Genomic DNA, 17,236 nt, shown 5'->3' with positions numbered 1-17,236 from the left:
CATAGTGAAGAACTTCCTAATGTAATCTTAATCTACTCTCTGTCATGTTAAAGACATTCCACTTTGTCCTGTCCCTACATGTCCTTGTAAAAAGTCCCTCTGCAGCTTTCTTGTTGGCCCCTTTAATGTCTCCCCAGAGCCTTCTCTTCTCTAGACTGAACAAGCCCAATTCTCTCAGCCTGTCTTCATAAGAAAGGTGTTCAGCCCTCAGAGCATTTTTGGGGTTCCTATTCCTCTTATAGAGGTTAAGAGCAAAATGATCGCCTGTGTCAACTGTGGGGTCAGCAAAGTTGTCTTCTAAAAGACTGTGCTGCAGATTGTAGTGTTAGCGTAGGAACAAACACATAACCACCGGAATGGTTATATGAGGTGTTTTATTGCAGCGCTGGGGAACCAGGGGTACGCACCCAAATCTGGCTCCGGCCTCGTCACATCGCGTTCGCAATTTATACACATTTAGCACAGGTTACAACATCAGCTAATACGTATTCATTAAGGATTGCCACATCATAAATGTTACGACATCAGCCTCTTCTGCGCTTGCGCAGCCCCCTCTGGTGGTCGTCCTGATGAAGTAAGGAGTCTTCCTCAGGTCGTCCTCTTCACCTTTCCCTTACTGGGACATATCCCAACCCTTGTGTGGATGCTAGCACTTTCTTATCAGCTTCTGGTATGCTTTTTGGCTTTCTAAAGTTTCGGTTCTACTCGGGTATAGCTCCACAGTTCATTCCTTCCTACACTCCCTGTACCATATATGGTTAGGTTAGTTTCTGTTGCTAAAAACTACAGTTACAGGGTGGCACAGAGTTAAAAGATGGCACAGGCATAGTTATTGCTAAATCTGCAGAATAGCTAAAATTTAGAACAGCAAAGCTCCAGCCACATATAAAGGCCTTCTATTAATTCATAAACCTTTAAAATATAAAATATAACTATTTCTACTATTCTTCTATTATTATTATTATATGTTTATCCCATCTATTATTATATGTTTATCCCATCACAAAACTGCCCCCCTTCCTTAATATCAAAACAGGGGAGTTCTATGATAGAACAACCACACAAAGTTACAGAGAAAAAACAAAGTTACAGAGAAAAACTTTACTATTCTCTAACAGTAGTGGGTTCGTGTCCTAAATCGTGCTTTTCCTTACAGTTTGCTGCAGCTTCCCACAGGAACTGGCAGGACCTGCAGCGCCAGAGACCAGACAAAGTGCCCTAGGTTAGGTCTGACAACAGGGGAGGTGGTTTACTGTGCCTCGGTGATCACGCTGTGAGCTTTTTCTCCCTTTCTTTGCAAATCCTGGCCCAGAGCTAAAGCCTTGAAACCGGAAGTGCAAAGTTGGCAGATCCTGATCGAATGATTGCAGCGCTGGGAGAAAGGCAGAGGTTCTGGCTGAGCTCCCGCTGCTCCCAGTTTTGAAGCCTGCCCTCGCCCTGGCGCTAGCTACCAAAGCCGAGCTTCGATTCTCCCAGCCCTTCCTTCCCTCTCGGGGCGGGCCCAGAGACCGAAGGCAGCACCCACGGGCTGGGCGGAGTAGGGCAGCCCTCGGTCCCATCCCATCCAGTGGCCTCCATTGCCGTCGGCAGTTTTAAAGGCGACGGGGCGGGGGCCGGGGGCCGGCGGCCGCGGCACCATGTAGCGGGCACTCGGCATCCTCGGCTGCTGCCCGGCACTGCTGCTACTGCCGCAGCTGCTGCCCGCGGAGCGGGGCTCCCCGCAGCGTCTGCGCCGGCAGCCGCGCCCGCCCGGGAGCCACTCCGGTGGCCTCGCCCTCGCAGGTACCGGCGCGGCCAAGGGGTGATCCCTCCGCTCTCTCCCTGCCTCGCGCCCTGCTGCACTACTGCTCTCCAGGGCTCCGGTGTAGCCCGCGCTGCTTCTGTTCCCTCTGCCTTACGCGCTGAGCTGCTCAGACCATTGCTGGAAACCTGCGCCCCAGGAGCACCTCGCTGTAGCTGCAGTGGTCCGAGGACCGCTGGCTTGCAGGGACAAGTGCTAACCGCTTTTTCTTGTGCAAAACTGGCCTTGCTAATCTCTAAACCCGACAGAGCTCTTCCCTATCTGGGTTCACTTCTTGAAACGTCTTTATTTCAGAGTCACGGAAGGATCAGGGTACTGAAAAGTTTGTTGTGTCCCCCCCCCCAATCTAAAATATATTATTTTTTTCTGCCTACAAGCCTTGTATTTGGTTTTTGTTTGTTATTTTTTTTTTTTTTTTTTTTTTTAGCACATGAGTTACGAGTCTTTTTCTTCCATGTCTTGAGCTACATGTCCATGTGCAAACATTTCTTCGTTTTCTCAGCTTCCCAGAGGGCACAAAGTCATTCTTCTAAATCATTATGCAAAAAAATGAGTTGTGGAATGCGTGTAGAATTGTCTATAATACACCCGGCGGGCATCCTGGCTCCACCCAGTTTGTTACTCTGTCCAAAGGCAAATTCAACTCTGCTGCTGTGTTTCCTGATAGAAGTAAGCTCTACCTGCGCAATTTGATTTTTTTTTCCTTCATTTTTCACAAGAGAAGTTTTTAAATGCATTAGAAGAAAAGTTTTGGCTTTTCTGTTTCTGTGTAGATTTCTATGTCAATGAGGAATTTTGGAAGCTAGAAATCTATGTAAATTTTTTTTTTACATGTAAAATTACTTCAAAAGTAATTTCATTTTTTTTTTCTCTGCTCTAGAAGCCTTAGAACAGTAACAACTTATAAAGAAGCCCTTATCACAGCACAATTTGCATCTTTTCCTTTTGGCCTTTATTTCTTCTTGTTGTGTACTTTGAATTGTGAGTTACAAACAAGAAATAATTCCTAATCAGCAATCTGTATTGTTAGGACCTGTTTGTGATGTAGTCTAGCCTGTTGTTTTACCATTTTATTTCTGTAACTTATAAAAATGGAATTCAGGCTTTAGCTTTATGAAAATAAAAAGTAAGTACATTATATACAATTGCTAAATTTCTGCACTGGCTGTTACATGTGAACACAACCCTTTGTTTCAAGGATAGACATTTTGTGAGCTCAAATGTGGACCTCTCAGTGCTTAGAAAAATTCAATTATTGATTACTTGTCAAAATTAACACTTAAGAATTTCTAATGTGTTGCTCACTATAATTTTAAGCTTTTTAGGAAAGAATGAAGGGTGCCAACATCTATCTGGTAGGAGCAGTCTGCCATGACAGCTCTCACTGCCCAAGGGGGAGAGCTCTGGTCCTGTGTAGGAGATGACTGAAATGTTTCCCTTCCTTCTTGACAGACGGTGCCTGTAAGAACCGGCCCCTTGACCTCGTCTTCATCATAGACAGCTCCCGCAGTGTCCGAGCTGAAGAGTTTGAGAAAGTGAAAATCTTCTTGTCAAAAATGATTGATACTCTGGACATTGGTGAAAAAACAACCCATGTGGCAGTCATGAATTATGCCAGCACTGTTAGAGTTCCCTCTCCGGACCTACTTTGATAAAACATCAATGAAAGAGGCTATATCGCACATTGAGCCCTTGTCTGCTGGCACAGTGACTGGCCTTGCCATCCAAACTAAATCATTTTTAAAAAGGTTCCTACAAATCAAATGAGTCTAAAGGGGTCTTGTAAGACTTTGTGGGTAAACTGGGTCTTTTCCAGCTCCAGGCTGCTTTTGGTCAGAACTCTAGCCCCACCAGTGACAATTAGAATTTTCTTTGCTTTGGCCAAGGCAAATAAATTTGTTTGTAGGGTGAACCAAAAACAGTGAAACTAATGTTCAGGGGCAAAATGGTTGGCTAACATCAAGTTCTTGATGCATCGAGAGCACTGTTCAACATGAGACCATCCTGGATGTGGAAAATCTTAGTCTTGAATCTGTGTCCAAGTCAGTGGAGGCTAGACTTTCCTACCACAAAAATCTGACCATTTGAGTCTGAGCTTCTCAGTTATGTTTGTAAATATCACCCACAGATTTTGTTCATAAGTCATGGTGATGAATTCTCCTATTCCCAAGGGTGTAGCAGAATGAAAAGATGCTGGATTGGTTTCAGATTTGTTTTTACAAATGGAAGGACAAGACCTTATAAGCTGTATTAGGGGACATCAACATCGTCCATTTTTTAGAAAAGGGGAAGTGTTGCCTTACATTCAGAAATACATGAGAAGATTCAAGCACTTTGTCTTCTCATTGCTTATTTCACCACTATAGCTTTCCAGTTTGATTTTACCAGTAGTCCATAGCCACATTGTAAGAGAGTATTTAGATTTCCTTTACAGTCTGGGGGGAGAAACAGAGGCACCAAAGAAGTGGCAGATCCGAAGCTAGGCATACTTGAGAAAAACGAATCAGTTATTAATAAGTTATTTGGTTAGACCAGCTGTAAAGGAAAAGACTGTCAACACATGTAGTGCATCGTAGAGATGGCCCAGCATTACCACAGTTGTGTCGTGTGTCCTGTCACCACAGCACACATGGATCAGCTGTCATCCATCACACTGCTTTTCCTATCACCGTTTGCTGTTTTCTCAGTCTGATAAGGCAGATGACCTTACTGTTTGCTGAGGAATTAGCTGGTCCCCAGAAATTCAATCTCATTTTGTGGTTTGCAGTTTCAGCTTCTCAGTTCTCTGAGATTTGGAGATTATTTCTGTATTGTCCTTCAATCCATGTGAGTGTAAAGCTACCTTACTGTAGAAACTTTCCTCCATGTCTTCTTTTGGTCTTGACTTTTTAATCTGATGGGTCAGGGCAACTGCAGCCCTCACACCCCCATCTTGCAATAGTGGGGTTTTTTGCTGGCTGATACATCTGGATTATCATGACACAGACACTTTTTTTATCCCTGAGGAGACAGTGTGTTATCCTAGCACCTCTGAGTCATTTTTCTTGTCCTCCTGGTCTTGAAGTTCTTTCTGTTGTTTTTATTTTATTTTATTTTATTTTATTTTATTTTATTTTATTTTATTTTATTTTATTTTATTTTATTTTATTTTATTTTATTTTATTTTATTTTATTTCATTTCATTTCATTTCATTTCATTTTTATTTTATTTTATTTTATTTTATTTTTTCTGTTGCATTTCAGTTTACATGGAAGTTTTTTACAGTGCAGCAGGAATTAATAAATCAGGTTATATGCTAGTGAGCAGAAGTTAGTAACCTGCCAGACAGTGACATACGTTTTGGGATTATTTCAGCTGCTTGCCTGTAATAGAAAGGGACTGGATAAAAAAGACCAGGTCTTTTTTCTTGCTGAGTTCTCATTTCCAGTGTTATGTTACAAAATGCTTAAAATCTCTCCCTGTTGCACCCTTTTCAGTCCATCCTGGCTGCCACCTCGGGTGTTGTGTTATTTCAGTGCAGTTGTTCCAGTATCAGTCACGACCTCTTTGTTCTGGCTATAGAATGATGCAAAAGATGCCTGTAACTTTCCGTGACAGTGACACAACACTGACGTTTACTGCTACTAATCCAGCAAACAGTGCAAGATGTACTTTTGTAAGCATAAATTATTCATGGCTGTTTCTTTCCTTTGGGATAAGTGAAATTATTTTTCTGTAAATACCCTTTGTAGCTGCAAATGTGTGTGCACTTGGAGCCCATAACTGTGAGCAGATCTGTGTGAGCAACAGTGGGTCCTACCTTTGTGATTGCTATGAAGGCTACGCTCTGAATCCAGGTAAGAGAACCTCCTCAGGTATTACTCCTTCATTAGATATGCTCAACTAGAAAAATATCACTTTTTAACACCATAATGGGATTTGAGAAGCTATTTGTGTATTTCTTTTGAAATCGTGAAATCGGTATCTTAAATAATAAATAAAACTCTGCTGCAAGTAATGGTGAGAAATAGTTTGATTCTATCACCATCCTTGTTATCTGTATGCCTACAGATACATTCATTAGGGGCAGATGACAAAACAGAGTCTTCAGATGTAGACACTGTATAGATATTTTCTCCTACCACTCTAATTCTTTCAATTACTATTGCAGTTTCTGAGCTGATTCCAAATGTATCTCATAATGTGAATATGCACTCCATCTTAAGCTGCTTTTTATTAACAATTACTTGTTTTAACATGTGTTTTGCAGCTGTGGACACGTGCACCTGGAAGACATGATTGTGATCAGATCTGTGTGAGAAACAACGGATCCTATGTCTGTAACTGCTATGAGGGCTACACCCTGAATTCAGACAGGAAGACTTGCTCATGTAAGAGTTAAAGGCTACTTTAATATATGAAATTCATGAAGACATGGACATGTTTTCTGTGAGTTACCCTCGTTGTTTCTAGTTGAAAAATTGCTTACAGACATCAACTCTTAAAATGAGAGTTGACCTGGAGCTTTTCCCCTTGGTTTCGATAACAGCAGCATTGCATTTTTCTCCTGACTAAAGTTACTGTGTACTGGATACTTTTCCTAGCATGCCTTTGGAGGTGGTCTAGTACTTCACATATGGCGAGGACAGGCACCTGCGATCTGCGTGAGCACAGATTGTACGAAGTAATCATAGTCAGACTGGAAGTGACCTCAAGAGGTACCTAATATTATTTCTTGTTCAGAGCAGGAATAACTTGCCATTACACCATGTGGCTAAGAATCCCATGTAAGAGCAAAGTTATAAAATAGGTGGATATAGCCAAATTCCATCTGTAAATATTGTAATTTTTAATAGGTCTGGACTTAAACAGTGTAACAGTATACTTAAACAGTAAAATGCAGTATAAAAACATAACTCTAGCATGTTTAGTATGACTTGTTGAGCATCCCAGTGGCAATAGGGGTGTCCAAGATTCTGAATATCAAATATTGGAAGACAGAAGGACTGTAGAAGAATTCAGGGTACCCTTGGGCAGTTGCCAAGTTTGGCTGGAAAAGTAGTTTTGTTAAAATGGACATAATCCAAGGAGGATCTGTATTTGTATCTGTCGTTGGAGAATTTCATTTGAAACATAAAAAAAACCCCTGACAGTTGGTTACAAACCAGCCACGTTGCTGTGGTGGCCTTCCTTCAGCTGACTCTTGAACAGCTCTTCTTTGTACATTGATCATAAAGCCTGTGAAATGTTCCAGAGAAGGGAGCTGAACAAATACCAGTTCAGTGGAATCAAGGAGATATCAGTTTCAACACTGGCTCTAAGTGTCCTGCGTTCAGCAGTGGCAGTCATTTTTCTCCTTCTTGGTAGCTGGTGCAGTGCTGTGTTTTGACTTTCGGCCTGGGAACAGAGCTGGTAACACTGATGTTTTGGTTTGGCCAAGAACTTTGTGAGGCTCATGCTCTGCCAGGGAGGAGTGGAAGCCAGGAGGAAGCAGAGACAGGACACCTGACCCAAACTAGCCAAGGTATTCCATACCACAGCACGTCATGCCCGGGAGGGGGGGGAGGGGGGGTAACCAGGGAGTTACCCGGGAGGACACAGAGTCTTCTTGGTTGGACTCATTTTTCAGCAGGTGGTATTGTATTCTCTTCCCTTGTTATTATCTCTTATCATTGTTGTCGTTGGTGGTAGCGGTGGTGATTTGTGTTGTACATTGGTTGCTGGACTGTTCTTTTCTCAACCTGTGGGAGTTGCATTCTTTCGATTCTCCATCCCATCCCATCCCTCCGGGAGTGGGGAAGGAGAGAGCCCCCGGGGGGGGGACGACGACGGACGGGACGCGGGCCTCGACTGCTTCCAGCCCGGCACCACTCACTGGGAGTGAGTGCACGAGCTGTCTGGCTGGGTTTAAACCACGACACTAAGACAAAGTAATTTCTCCACACTAGAAATGAATCTGTTCATAGACTTTGCAGTTTCCCTGCAAAATGGAAGTATCAATGGCATGGTCCAGAAACAAAAAAAGAACTCAGAATTCAGAAAAAAAGAAAAAGAGAAATTGTATCCAGGTATAATATTTCTATTGTTTCACTGTTATAATGCTCACCTTATTTGTTTGGCATTTATCAGCTATGCATTTATGTATCTACAGAAAAAAAATACTGAGTAATCTGCTGTCATTGCCTTTGGAGGCATTGTAAAAAAAAAAGCATGTATAAAGAGACAGATACTACATGCAGTTACTACTTCTTGATAACTTGTTGAAAGCGTTTTTCATACTTGTGGACACTCTTTTAAGAAGGCTTTACCTTTGGAAGCTTATTATTCTGGTCTCAGATGTAGATGGTAATCTCACTACAGTACTTGTGCTTCTGTAGCTGTTGATATGTTTGTTATAAGCCTGCAGCAAGAGGTACAGCTTAACTCCTATTTTCTTTGTAGAGTACGTGAGGTTAAATTGCCTTTCGCGTAGCTAAGAACTCACATTATACCACATGAAATTATCATCTCTGAGCCCTTTGTGATCATCCCTGGTCTTGTGGTGGATTATGGCGAAAAAGGAATTCTTCAGGACAGCTGAGGCTAGTCTTTTGTAAGTCTGGAAGACTGAGAGCAAGACCTAGGAACAGATTCAGTGGAACCACTGTGGAGTAGGGCAATGCTTGCTTTCTCTTGCTTAACAGATTAATGACTTCTCTGTCATACTATCTGGCTCCTCAGTACTGCTGTGCTTTTCTACTAGATTTTAAATTCATTTGGGCCTATTTGAATGGGATGTTCCCTCTATCCATATTCACGTGACATTGGAATGTTCACACCTCTTGAATCAAAAATTATACTCCCTATGCATGTATATTGCCAGTGTTACAAACCAGTAGTACTTGTGGGGTGATACACATTGTATCTATGATACACGTTGATAATCTAGCTGAACTCTATTGCTTAGTATTTTAAATGAATTCATGTATTCCTGGTTTCATTTTTGTATTATTTACCGGTGGTAAATTACATTCTTCTTATTTCTTCCCAAGTTGAGATTTCAGTATCTAATTCCGTCTACATCTCTGATGGAAACTGATGAATCTCTGACACTGACTGACTCTTTACGTGGTTAAAATCACTACGTGCCTTCCTGCTTAGCTTGCAGAACTCCTGGAGGCTTAACTTTGGACTAATGCATTCTCAGGAATGCTGTGTTTGGCAATGATTGGTCCCCCAAATGCCATTACAGTCCAGCTTTGACAGGGCAGCAACCTTGGCTTTGTACAGATTTAGATTCTATTTAGATACAAGTAAGAAATTCTTCACTGCGAAGGTGGTGAGGCACTGGCAAAGGTTGCCTGGAGAAGCTATGGCTGCCCCATCCCTGTCAGTGTTCAAGGCCAGGGGCTTTGAGGAACCTGTTCTAGCAGAATTTGTGTCTCCACACCAGCCCTCGTCCCTCCTTCCCAGCTGCCCTGGGTTTCAGTGCTTTCTGTAGTCTCACAGCATGAAGTCAACTCCCATTGCAGAATCAAGTGTTTCCCTGGGATTTAAGTGTTTGATAATTGTCATAAATATTGTAAATGCTGTTTTCTTTCTTAGGAGCCACAGCAAGCAGTCTTGTAACTACTGAAGAGTCCTGTAAGTGTGAAGCCATAGCTGCCCTGCAGGACTCAGTCACCTCACGCCTTGAAGCTCTGTCTACAAAATATATCCTTTTTCTTACACGATCTTCTGCATTCAGCCATTTACTAGTATTTTAAGAGGTACCTGTTTTGATATAAGCTGTGGAACAAAAATACCTTAGCACAGAAAGTATTTTCATGGTGATTTTAGAAGTGGTATGGAGCAAAATCTCATTTATTTCAAATACTACTATGTTTTCACATTTTATTGAAGGGCTTTCGTACCAAGATAAAGATAAAATACATATACCCACAACCCCTAGGTTATATATGCTATACTGAACTGCTTTATTCATAATTTTCCCACATGACTTTTACTGTTACAGCAAATCCTCAGTTTTGATCCCTCCTATTACGTCCCAAATTTTCAAGACAACTTCACAGGCAGGGTGAACACAGCCCCATCATCTGCAGTATTCCTCTGCATCCCATCTCTGCAGGGAGGCATTGTGCCAAGTAATTTTGATGGACCTTCTTTTCCATGAAAACTTGCTAACCTATGAATATCCAGCTGCTGGGATATAGGAGAATGGGAGAGCTTCAAGGCAGGGTGATGATGTTGGAGGCAAAGCTTGGTTCCATGAGACATCAAAGTACAGGCTGTTGGGTACGAGCCCAACATTTTACAAATATGTGGGAGAGTCAAAAACAACCAAAAAAGTGAAAGTAGTGAACTCTGGACCTCAGCAAACTGAATGATGTAATAAATGCTCTCAGATGGCACAGCAGGAACTAGTAACTAGAAGTTAAAGCTGGGCAAACCGTGATTCATCATAAGGCACAATTTTTAGATGTGACAGTGGTTGATCACAGTTTGCCAAAGATTGTGATAGATTTTCATCACTGGAAATTTTTGAGACTGCATGCTTTTTTTCTTGTAAAAGATGCTCTTGTTGAAATAGGAATTGACTTAGATGAGCATTATGCCTGTGGTTGTCATCCTGATGCCTGGGGCTTCAAAATCAAGGAAGAGTGGGGTATCTAGGATTAATCAAAGAAGGAGAACAAACTAGTAAGTTTTATATGTGAACTCATTTATACAGATAAACTAATTTCTCAGGTCACCAAAGTCTGTGAAAGGCAAATGAAAACTTCTGCCAATGACACAAGACTTCCCCAGTGCTTGAATAAATTCAGAGTTATTTTTATAAGATCTGATTGCAAATCCCTCTTCTTGCAGTGTGCTTGGAGTTCAGTCTGGAAAAAGTGAAGGGAAGATGCTGATTTTCCTTGGATTGTAATATATAATTCAAAGAAATCCAAGTAGTTAAAACTGAGCACCAAGATAATGAAACCTGTAACATCATCTCAATAGTATCCTGTCCTTCAGAGATCAGTCTTTCTGCCCCAAAGATACAGAATAAAATGCAGTGGTTTCGGGTTAGGAATATACTAACAAATAACTGAGGCTTTCTTCCAAAGTTATTCTTTGCTGGGCAATTTGTATCCCTAGCATGCTTTCAAGGCAACCTGGAAAAAGCAGAAGTCACCTGCTGCTCTTGAGCTCTGAATGTCACTTGGTCCAACTCCTTATAAGAAATTAGGGTTGCTGAGATCATTTGGGAAGTTGCCAGACATTGACATGTCTCTAAAATGTTTTGCAATCTCTGGTTCATGCATGTATTGATCTCACCTGGAAAACAGACTGTTTGTTGAAAATGTAGCAATGAGAAAGTTTACAGATAAACCTTGTAGACACTGAATTTTTTACCCTTAACAACTGACCACTAGATGAAGTGTCTAAGAAGCTGGAGGCATATCAAGGCAGACAGCAGGTTGTCTGAGCTATCATTCTACTTAATCTTCAAATACTCTTTCAGAATCAATCCTTTTGATTGAGTTCAGCAAGCTTTATTTTGTTGCACAGCTCACAAAACAGCAGTTGGTTTGTTGTTATTGACAAATAATATGTCAAGAAGACTTCAGGAAGACAACAGACCCTGGAACTTCATCTGCAGTAACTTTATAACCATAAAGCTATCTGTACCTGCTGTGCTTTGCTGTACAAGCAGTACAGCAGGTACTGCTTTTCTGCAGTAACTGCATTTTTATTATCTTGTTTAAAAGTAAATAAATAAAAAAAGGGATACACTATATGACATAGTATAAAACTGTGAAATGGCAAGGCAGAGTAAATAATGTGCCCACATCTTCTATCCATTAAATGAGAAAGTAAGTTGGGATCTTGTAACTTATTTTAATAAAATGAAGTATATTATGCACACTGATATTGAAACGGTTTGTATATTTAACTGAAAAATTGTGTGTGTTATGAAATAAAGGGTTTACCAAAATCAAGGAAACAAAACCTCAAAGATAAAGGAAGCATAAATGGCCGACATTGACAGAATTAAACAGGGGACTATCCCCAAGCCACATAGTTGGAAAAAAACCTGCTTGATTTTAAAACCTGCAAGTCCTTGTTAATACAGATAAAAGGTTTTAAAGTAATTTCAAGTATTAATAATGTTGTTTAACACTCAGAAGGATAAAGGTGTCCTCCAATTTCAGTTTTTTTTATACTGCAAAATTTACGTTTGTTATTAGTTATTTCTGTTCTCATTCCATGGATTTTACTGAGACTAGTTGTGTCAGTTTGGCTTGTAGGACAAAACATGCAAGCTAACAATTAAAAAATGTAATCATTAAAGAATCCACTCATTTTGTGCCTTGTCATTCATAAGAATACAAATACTTTAGAAACTATTTTTAAATACATTTGAAGATGGAGTCAAAACTATGATTATAACAATACATTTTTTTAAGAGTTGAAAAATCCAACATATTTTGTATAGATCTGCAATACAGTCACACAAAATATTACATCAGTAGCTGGTATGCCAAGGACATATTATAATGACATCTGTGCTTGCTTCATACCCTGCACATAATAGATACAAACAATTGCAAGGAAAATCAACAGGCAAAGTTTGGTGACATGGACAGTGGGATTGAATGCACCCTCAGCGAGTTTGCTGATGATACCAAGCTGTGTGGTTCAGTTGATATGCTGGAGGGAAGGAATGTCATCCAGAGGGACCTTGACACGCTTGTAAGGTGGGCTGATGCCAACCTTATGAAGTTTAACCATGCCAAGTGCAAGCTGTCAGCTGGGCAGGCTTTGTTTCATGCGCTAGTGTGCATAACTCCATTTTACATTATGACCAATAGCATTTACATTAAATTCCTCTGAGCAATTGTCTTCTCTCAATTTGTGTTTGTGAGCAACAGGTAAAATTCGGAAGTGATATATGTGGTATCTTTAAAATAGGACACACCCGAATGTGTTATTGACTGAAATTTTGATCTGAAATACAGATATTCTTGTTGATATCGAGTAAGAAATTAAATTGTTTTACTTATTGGTACAGTAAAACTTTCAGACTAATACAGAGAACTGTTGAGAAAAGAACTAAATTTGATCTTCTGGATGGTATTTTAAAATTGGTTTTATTCTTATTAGAGTATTTCTGTTGGAAGGGACCTACAACAACCATCTAGTCCGGCTGCTTGATCTCAGGCATTTTTTAAATTACAGTTAGCTATCACAGTTCTAAAATGCTTACAGGGGTTCAACCAGCTTTGCTTTATAGGTCTGTATTATGCATGCACTTCTAAGTTGGCATAGATCAAAAACCTGGATGCCAAGTGCTCCTCACTGCTGCATGTTCATGTAACTTTAATAAAATGATCTGCTGATAACTGAGGGCTGGCTTTATTCCTCTACATCTCCAGATAGCCCCTCTGAGGGGAACAGCACTAACCCTGACAAGACACAGGCTTGAGAAGTTGACTTTAACGTGATCCTCCTTTGACATTAAACAAATTGCTTATATTTCAGTGTTTGTGTTGTAGATAATTGTACTGTGGAGTGCTTAGCCACTATGAAAGCCAGGGACATACCCTGGGAGACAGCACTTCTGCTCCTCCTGTGTCAGGCAGGCAAGTTTTAAGAGCAGGGTGCAGAAGACAAAGGACAGAGTTTTCTGCACATCTCCCATGTTCAGCTACAAAACAGCATCAGTATGGAAAATACTTATTTTGCAGCTGGGTCCAACCTAGCCTGGAGTCAGAGCTGCAGAGCCAGGCTTGATTGTTCCATGGGGCTCTCTTACCCTCTCTAACCCACTGAATCAGGGCATTGTTCATCTGTGAATGCGAATGGCCGCCTGACCAGACCTAGTTGTAACTGCAGGCAGCACCTTTCGAGGGAGCAGGAAAGCTGTCCAGTGCCTCAGCCGCCGGTTACCTCAGCTAACAGGTACGCCTGGGGCAGCTCTGAGGTTGGGCTGAGGATGTATTGATGCATGTTACACTAAAAACACTATGTACAAACAATTTGGTATTCACAAGCTCTCGGATTTCCCTCATGTAAAAGCCGAGCGACCTGTATTAATGAATTATCAGCGCTTTCTACCCAAGGGGTGTACGACCGTCAATCACTGAGGCAGGGCGGGCAAACCCCTAGCCCATCTTCCTGCTTAGAGGAGCTATCCTCTCGTGGCTGCCGGCAGGCGACAGGCAAAGGCAGGACACCACCGCCTCAGGAAGCACCTCTGGGTTGCGGCCAGATGGGTATGAGGAATTGTGCCTGGAGCCCACTGCAGACAGCACCACATTAGGGGCCTCCAGCTTTCTCTTCCCGCTCCCGGAAGCAACAGAGCGCGCGCCCGGAGGGCACTTCCGGCTGCGGTTGCCAGGGTGACGCGGTCACCGGCGGGGCCGCGTCGTGCCCACCGGGCCGTGCCGCCGTGAGGAGCGGTGAGGGGCGGCCCTCTCGCTTCGCCAGGATGTTCATCTACCTGTGCAAGAAGGTACTCCTGGGGCAAGGAGGAGAGCCGAGGCGGCGGGGTTTCTCCCGGAGGTTGGGAGCGCGGAGGGTTGGGAGCCCCCGGGGGTTGGGAGCTCGGCGGCCTCGTGGCACTGAGGGGACTCTTTAGGACTCTCGCCCGCTGGCTGCAGCTGTGCTGGCGCTGGTGGTGCGGACGTGGGGTTGGCCCTTGCCCAGAGTGATGCCCTGATCTGCCCTGCCGGCTCCTTCGCGGCCTGGGTTCAGGGCTTGGGGCTTTGGTCTTTGGTCTTGAGATGTCGGTTCAGCTCTTGTCGGAGCTCTGTGCACCTCTCCCCTGCTTCGTTGCTCATGACGCCTTCTCAGCACACCTTTGAAGATGTCCTGCTATTATGATTTACTGCATGTGTTAGGTTACCTTTTCTCAAGCCTTGAGTTGCAGTTTCACTGGTGCTTGTAACTCTTTTTGTTTCTTTTTGCACGTACTGATCTGTTGATAGAAATAAGTTTACCTCATGTGCTGTCATAGGTGTCTTTGAGGTGTTCAGATAATTTTTAAAATAAAACATGATTCTTATAGCTGTGTAGAGATACAAAATGCTTCTTTTTCAGATTGCAATTCCTGGTAATGTTCGATTAAGATGTATTTCCTGGAATAAGGATCAAGGTTTCATAGCCTGTGGTGGAGAGGATGGATTACTGAAAGTCTTAAAATTAGAAACACAGACAGGTAAATGAGTGTGGGTGATTTTAGGTTTGTTTGTTTCTTTGTTTCTTTGTTTTTCTTAAGAACAAAATCCACTGCGCTTCAGGAAGCATAACTGCTTCCACAAGTTTCTAGATGGTATTGCACCTTTTAAACCTGTACATAGATAGTTATGTATTTGCCAAAACATCCAATGTGCTGTTACTTTCTTTTGCACAGATTTCCTCCGCCTTGGCTTACATGGCACAGGTGTAATTTGTGTACCCGTTAAATCTGCTGAAGTTTTCTTCAGTACTTTTTTTTCTTTTACAGGGCACATGTTTTATTCTTGTTCATTTTGTATAAGCCTTCAAGTTATTTTGGAATTTATGATTTATTTTGTTTCAGTGTTCTGTACCATCTTCATTATTTTACAGAGAAAGCTGTCAATTTTTTTCTTAATAAAAATGTTCCAAGAAAAGTAAAATCTAATATATTTTCAAAATATTTTTAACTTATTTTACTGAATGTTACAAAACATGACAGTCATAGTTGTTTTTTTTTAATGTGTGGGGTTTTTTTTGTGTGGACATGTTTGGTTTTTGGTGTTTTTTTTTTTTCCCTGAAAAACTGCTTGATCATAAAGAGTGTATGAATTTGAATGACAGATGTGAATAGCAAACACATTGAACTGAGTGTGGAAAATTCATCCTGCAGTTACAATTTACATTCTTTTAGGTGAATAATTTTATCTATATAAGCAGTGAATGGAGCTGCAGTATTGATAGAGACACTGTAATATGTGTGCTTTATTAGGCTGATTTTATGGCTGGTTTTGTTATTTTCAGATGAAGCAAAAATAAAGGGACTCGCAGCTCCTAGCAATCTTTCTGTGAATCAAACTCTTGAAGGTCATAGTGGTAAGTGGCTTTGGGTATTTAATGTACTTTTGCTTAGAATAAAAAACCACAAGATTTTGTGACGTTAATAGAGTAATTTTGCCATAACTTTTTATGACGAGTCTGAAACAAAGATTATTACTCTTCAGCTCAGGTATGTAATGCTCTCGCTATCTATTTTTACCAAGTTATCTGATAAAAGACCTACAGTCGTGATCTGTGAGCGAATTACTGGGTTGAGAATCAAACTGATGTAGCCTAACTTCAGTTCTCGTGGTTGATGTGTAATACAAAATGCATGCTGCACAAACCAAGCTCGGCTCTGCCTCATGATATAAAGTTTGCTTATGGATTTTGCAAGGCTAAGTCTGTGTCCTTTGACATTACAGCCTGGCTTGTGCTTTGTATTACCTCAGGCTTTGCTTTTTCCAAATTATTTGGTACCCATTCATTATCCTGAGAAAGAAATACTGATTTTTATGTAAGTGGATGATGCTGTTGTATGTGTTATATTATAGACAGACTTTATTTTTTTGTTTTTTTTAATCATGCAGTGCTACTGGTATAGCACTTGTTACCTCTGACTTTAGCATGGTTAATCGAAGTGCTATATGGTTGCATGAGACTGGAATATTTTTTTCAGTGTTTATGTAGAAGATCATGATGTGTTTGTTCACATACTACATTTGTAGATGACAGATAAAGAATGTTTTATAGCAGAAGAGAAAAGCTAAACAGATGGGCAGTCAATGCTGGAATTGCTGAGTTAAACATTTACAGTTTTACTGGGGTTCTACTGTGGTTTCTTTTTTAAAAAAGGCGAACAATTTTCTCTTACACTTTTTATATGAAGTTCTACATTCTGTATAATAGGCTAAAATCAGAAATGTCACTAAAAGCCTCCATAAGCATTTTTTCTAGCAACACATGTGGATGGATAAGCTTTTATTTTTTTATAGTATATGAGATTTTCTTGTATGTTATGGTAGCTTCACATTTATTTTGAAGAAATCAAATTTAGTTCAGTACAGTTATTTTTTGCCTTAAACTTTGTTTTCCCTTTATTGACAAATTACTATATGTGGACGTACATGGACTGCAGTATAGAATCACAAAATGGTTTGGATTGGAAAGAGCCTTAAGACCATCTAGTTCCAACCCCTCTGCCATGGGCAGGGACAGCTCCCATATGCAGACAAAGTTTATAGAGGTTAGAAAACAGGCTAGAGAAGGATAGTGTGTGGAAGTAAAAAATGGATGCAGGGAAGCATTAAACTCTTGTGAAAGAAATGTTGAATGATCATCATCTGTGGACAGTGGGCTGTGAAGAGAATGCAAAAATCCTTACATTCTTTGAAGAAGTGGTCTTTTCACGAGGATTTGCAGTTGAAACATGCCAACAGTCAGGTTATTTT

At 41.1% G+C, this 17,236-nt stretch overlaps 2 protein-coding genes across 4 annotated transcripts in view; both read left to right on the top strand.

The window, feature by feature from the left end:
* The first annotated feature begins 1,637 nt into the window (after nucleotides 1-1,637).
* Nucleotides 1,638-11,676, top strand: MATN3 (matrilin 3). The gene is given in 8 exon segments (XM_061351228.1): nucleotides 1,638-1,782; nucleotides 3,254-3,425; nucleotides 3,427-3,549; nucleotides 5,526-5,656; nucleotides 6,052-6,064; nucleotides 6,066-6,172; nucleotides 9,348-9,473; nucleotides 11,177-11,676. Coding segments are annotated over 8 exon segments (873 nt in total). The 3' UTR covers nucleotides 11,233-11,676.
* A 2,437-nt stretch (nucleotides 11,677-14,113) lies between these two features.
* The window catches only part of WDR35 (WD repeat domain 35), a 47,579-nt gene continuing 44,456 nt past the window's right edge, over nucleotides 14,114-17,236 (top strand). For all 3 annotated transcript variants that reach the window (XM_061351202.1, XM_061351201.1, XM_061351200.1), the window contains exons 1-3: nucleotides 14,114-14,262; nucleotides 14,850-14,967; nucleotides 15,771-15,842. In XM_061351202.1, the coding sequence (XP_061207186.1) occupies nucleotides 14,239-14,262; nucleotides 14,850-14,967; nucleotides 15,771-15,842 (214 nt within the window). In that variant the 5' untranslated portion in view covers nucleotides 14,114-14,238. The remainder of the gene's footprint in view (nucleotides 14,263-14,849; nucleotides 14,968-15,770; nucleotides 15,843-17,236) is intronic.

Source organism: Neopsephotus bourkii, unplaced genomic scaffold (genome assembly GCF_033783945.1).
Source record: "Neopsephotus bourkii isolate Nb327-2 ecotype Australia unplaced genomic scaffold, CSIRO-AGI_Nbou_v1 NB_565, whole genome shotgun sequence".
NCBI lineage: Eukaryota > Metazoa > Chordata > Aves > Psittaciformes > Psittacidae > Neopsephotus > Neopsephotus bourkii.
This window is presented reverse-complemented; position numbering and strand designations above follow the sequence as displayed.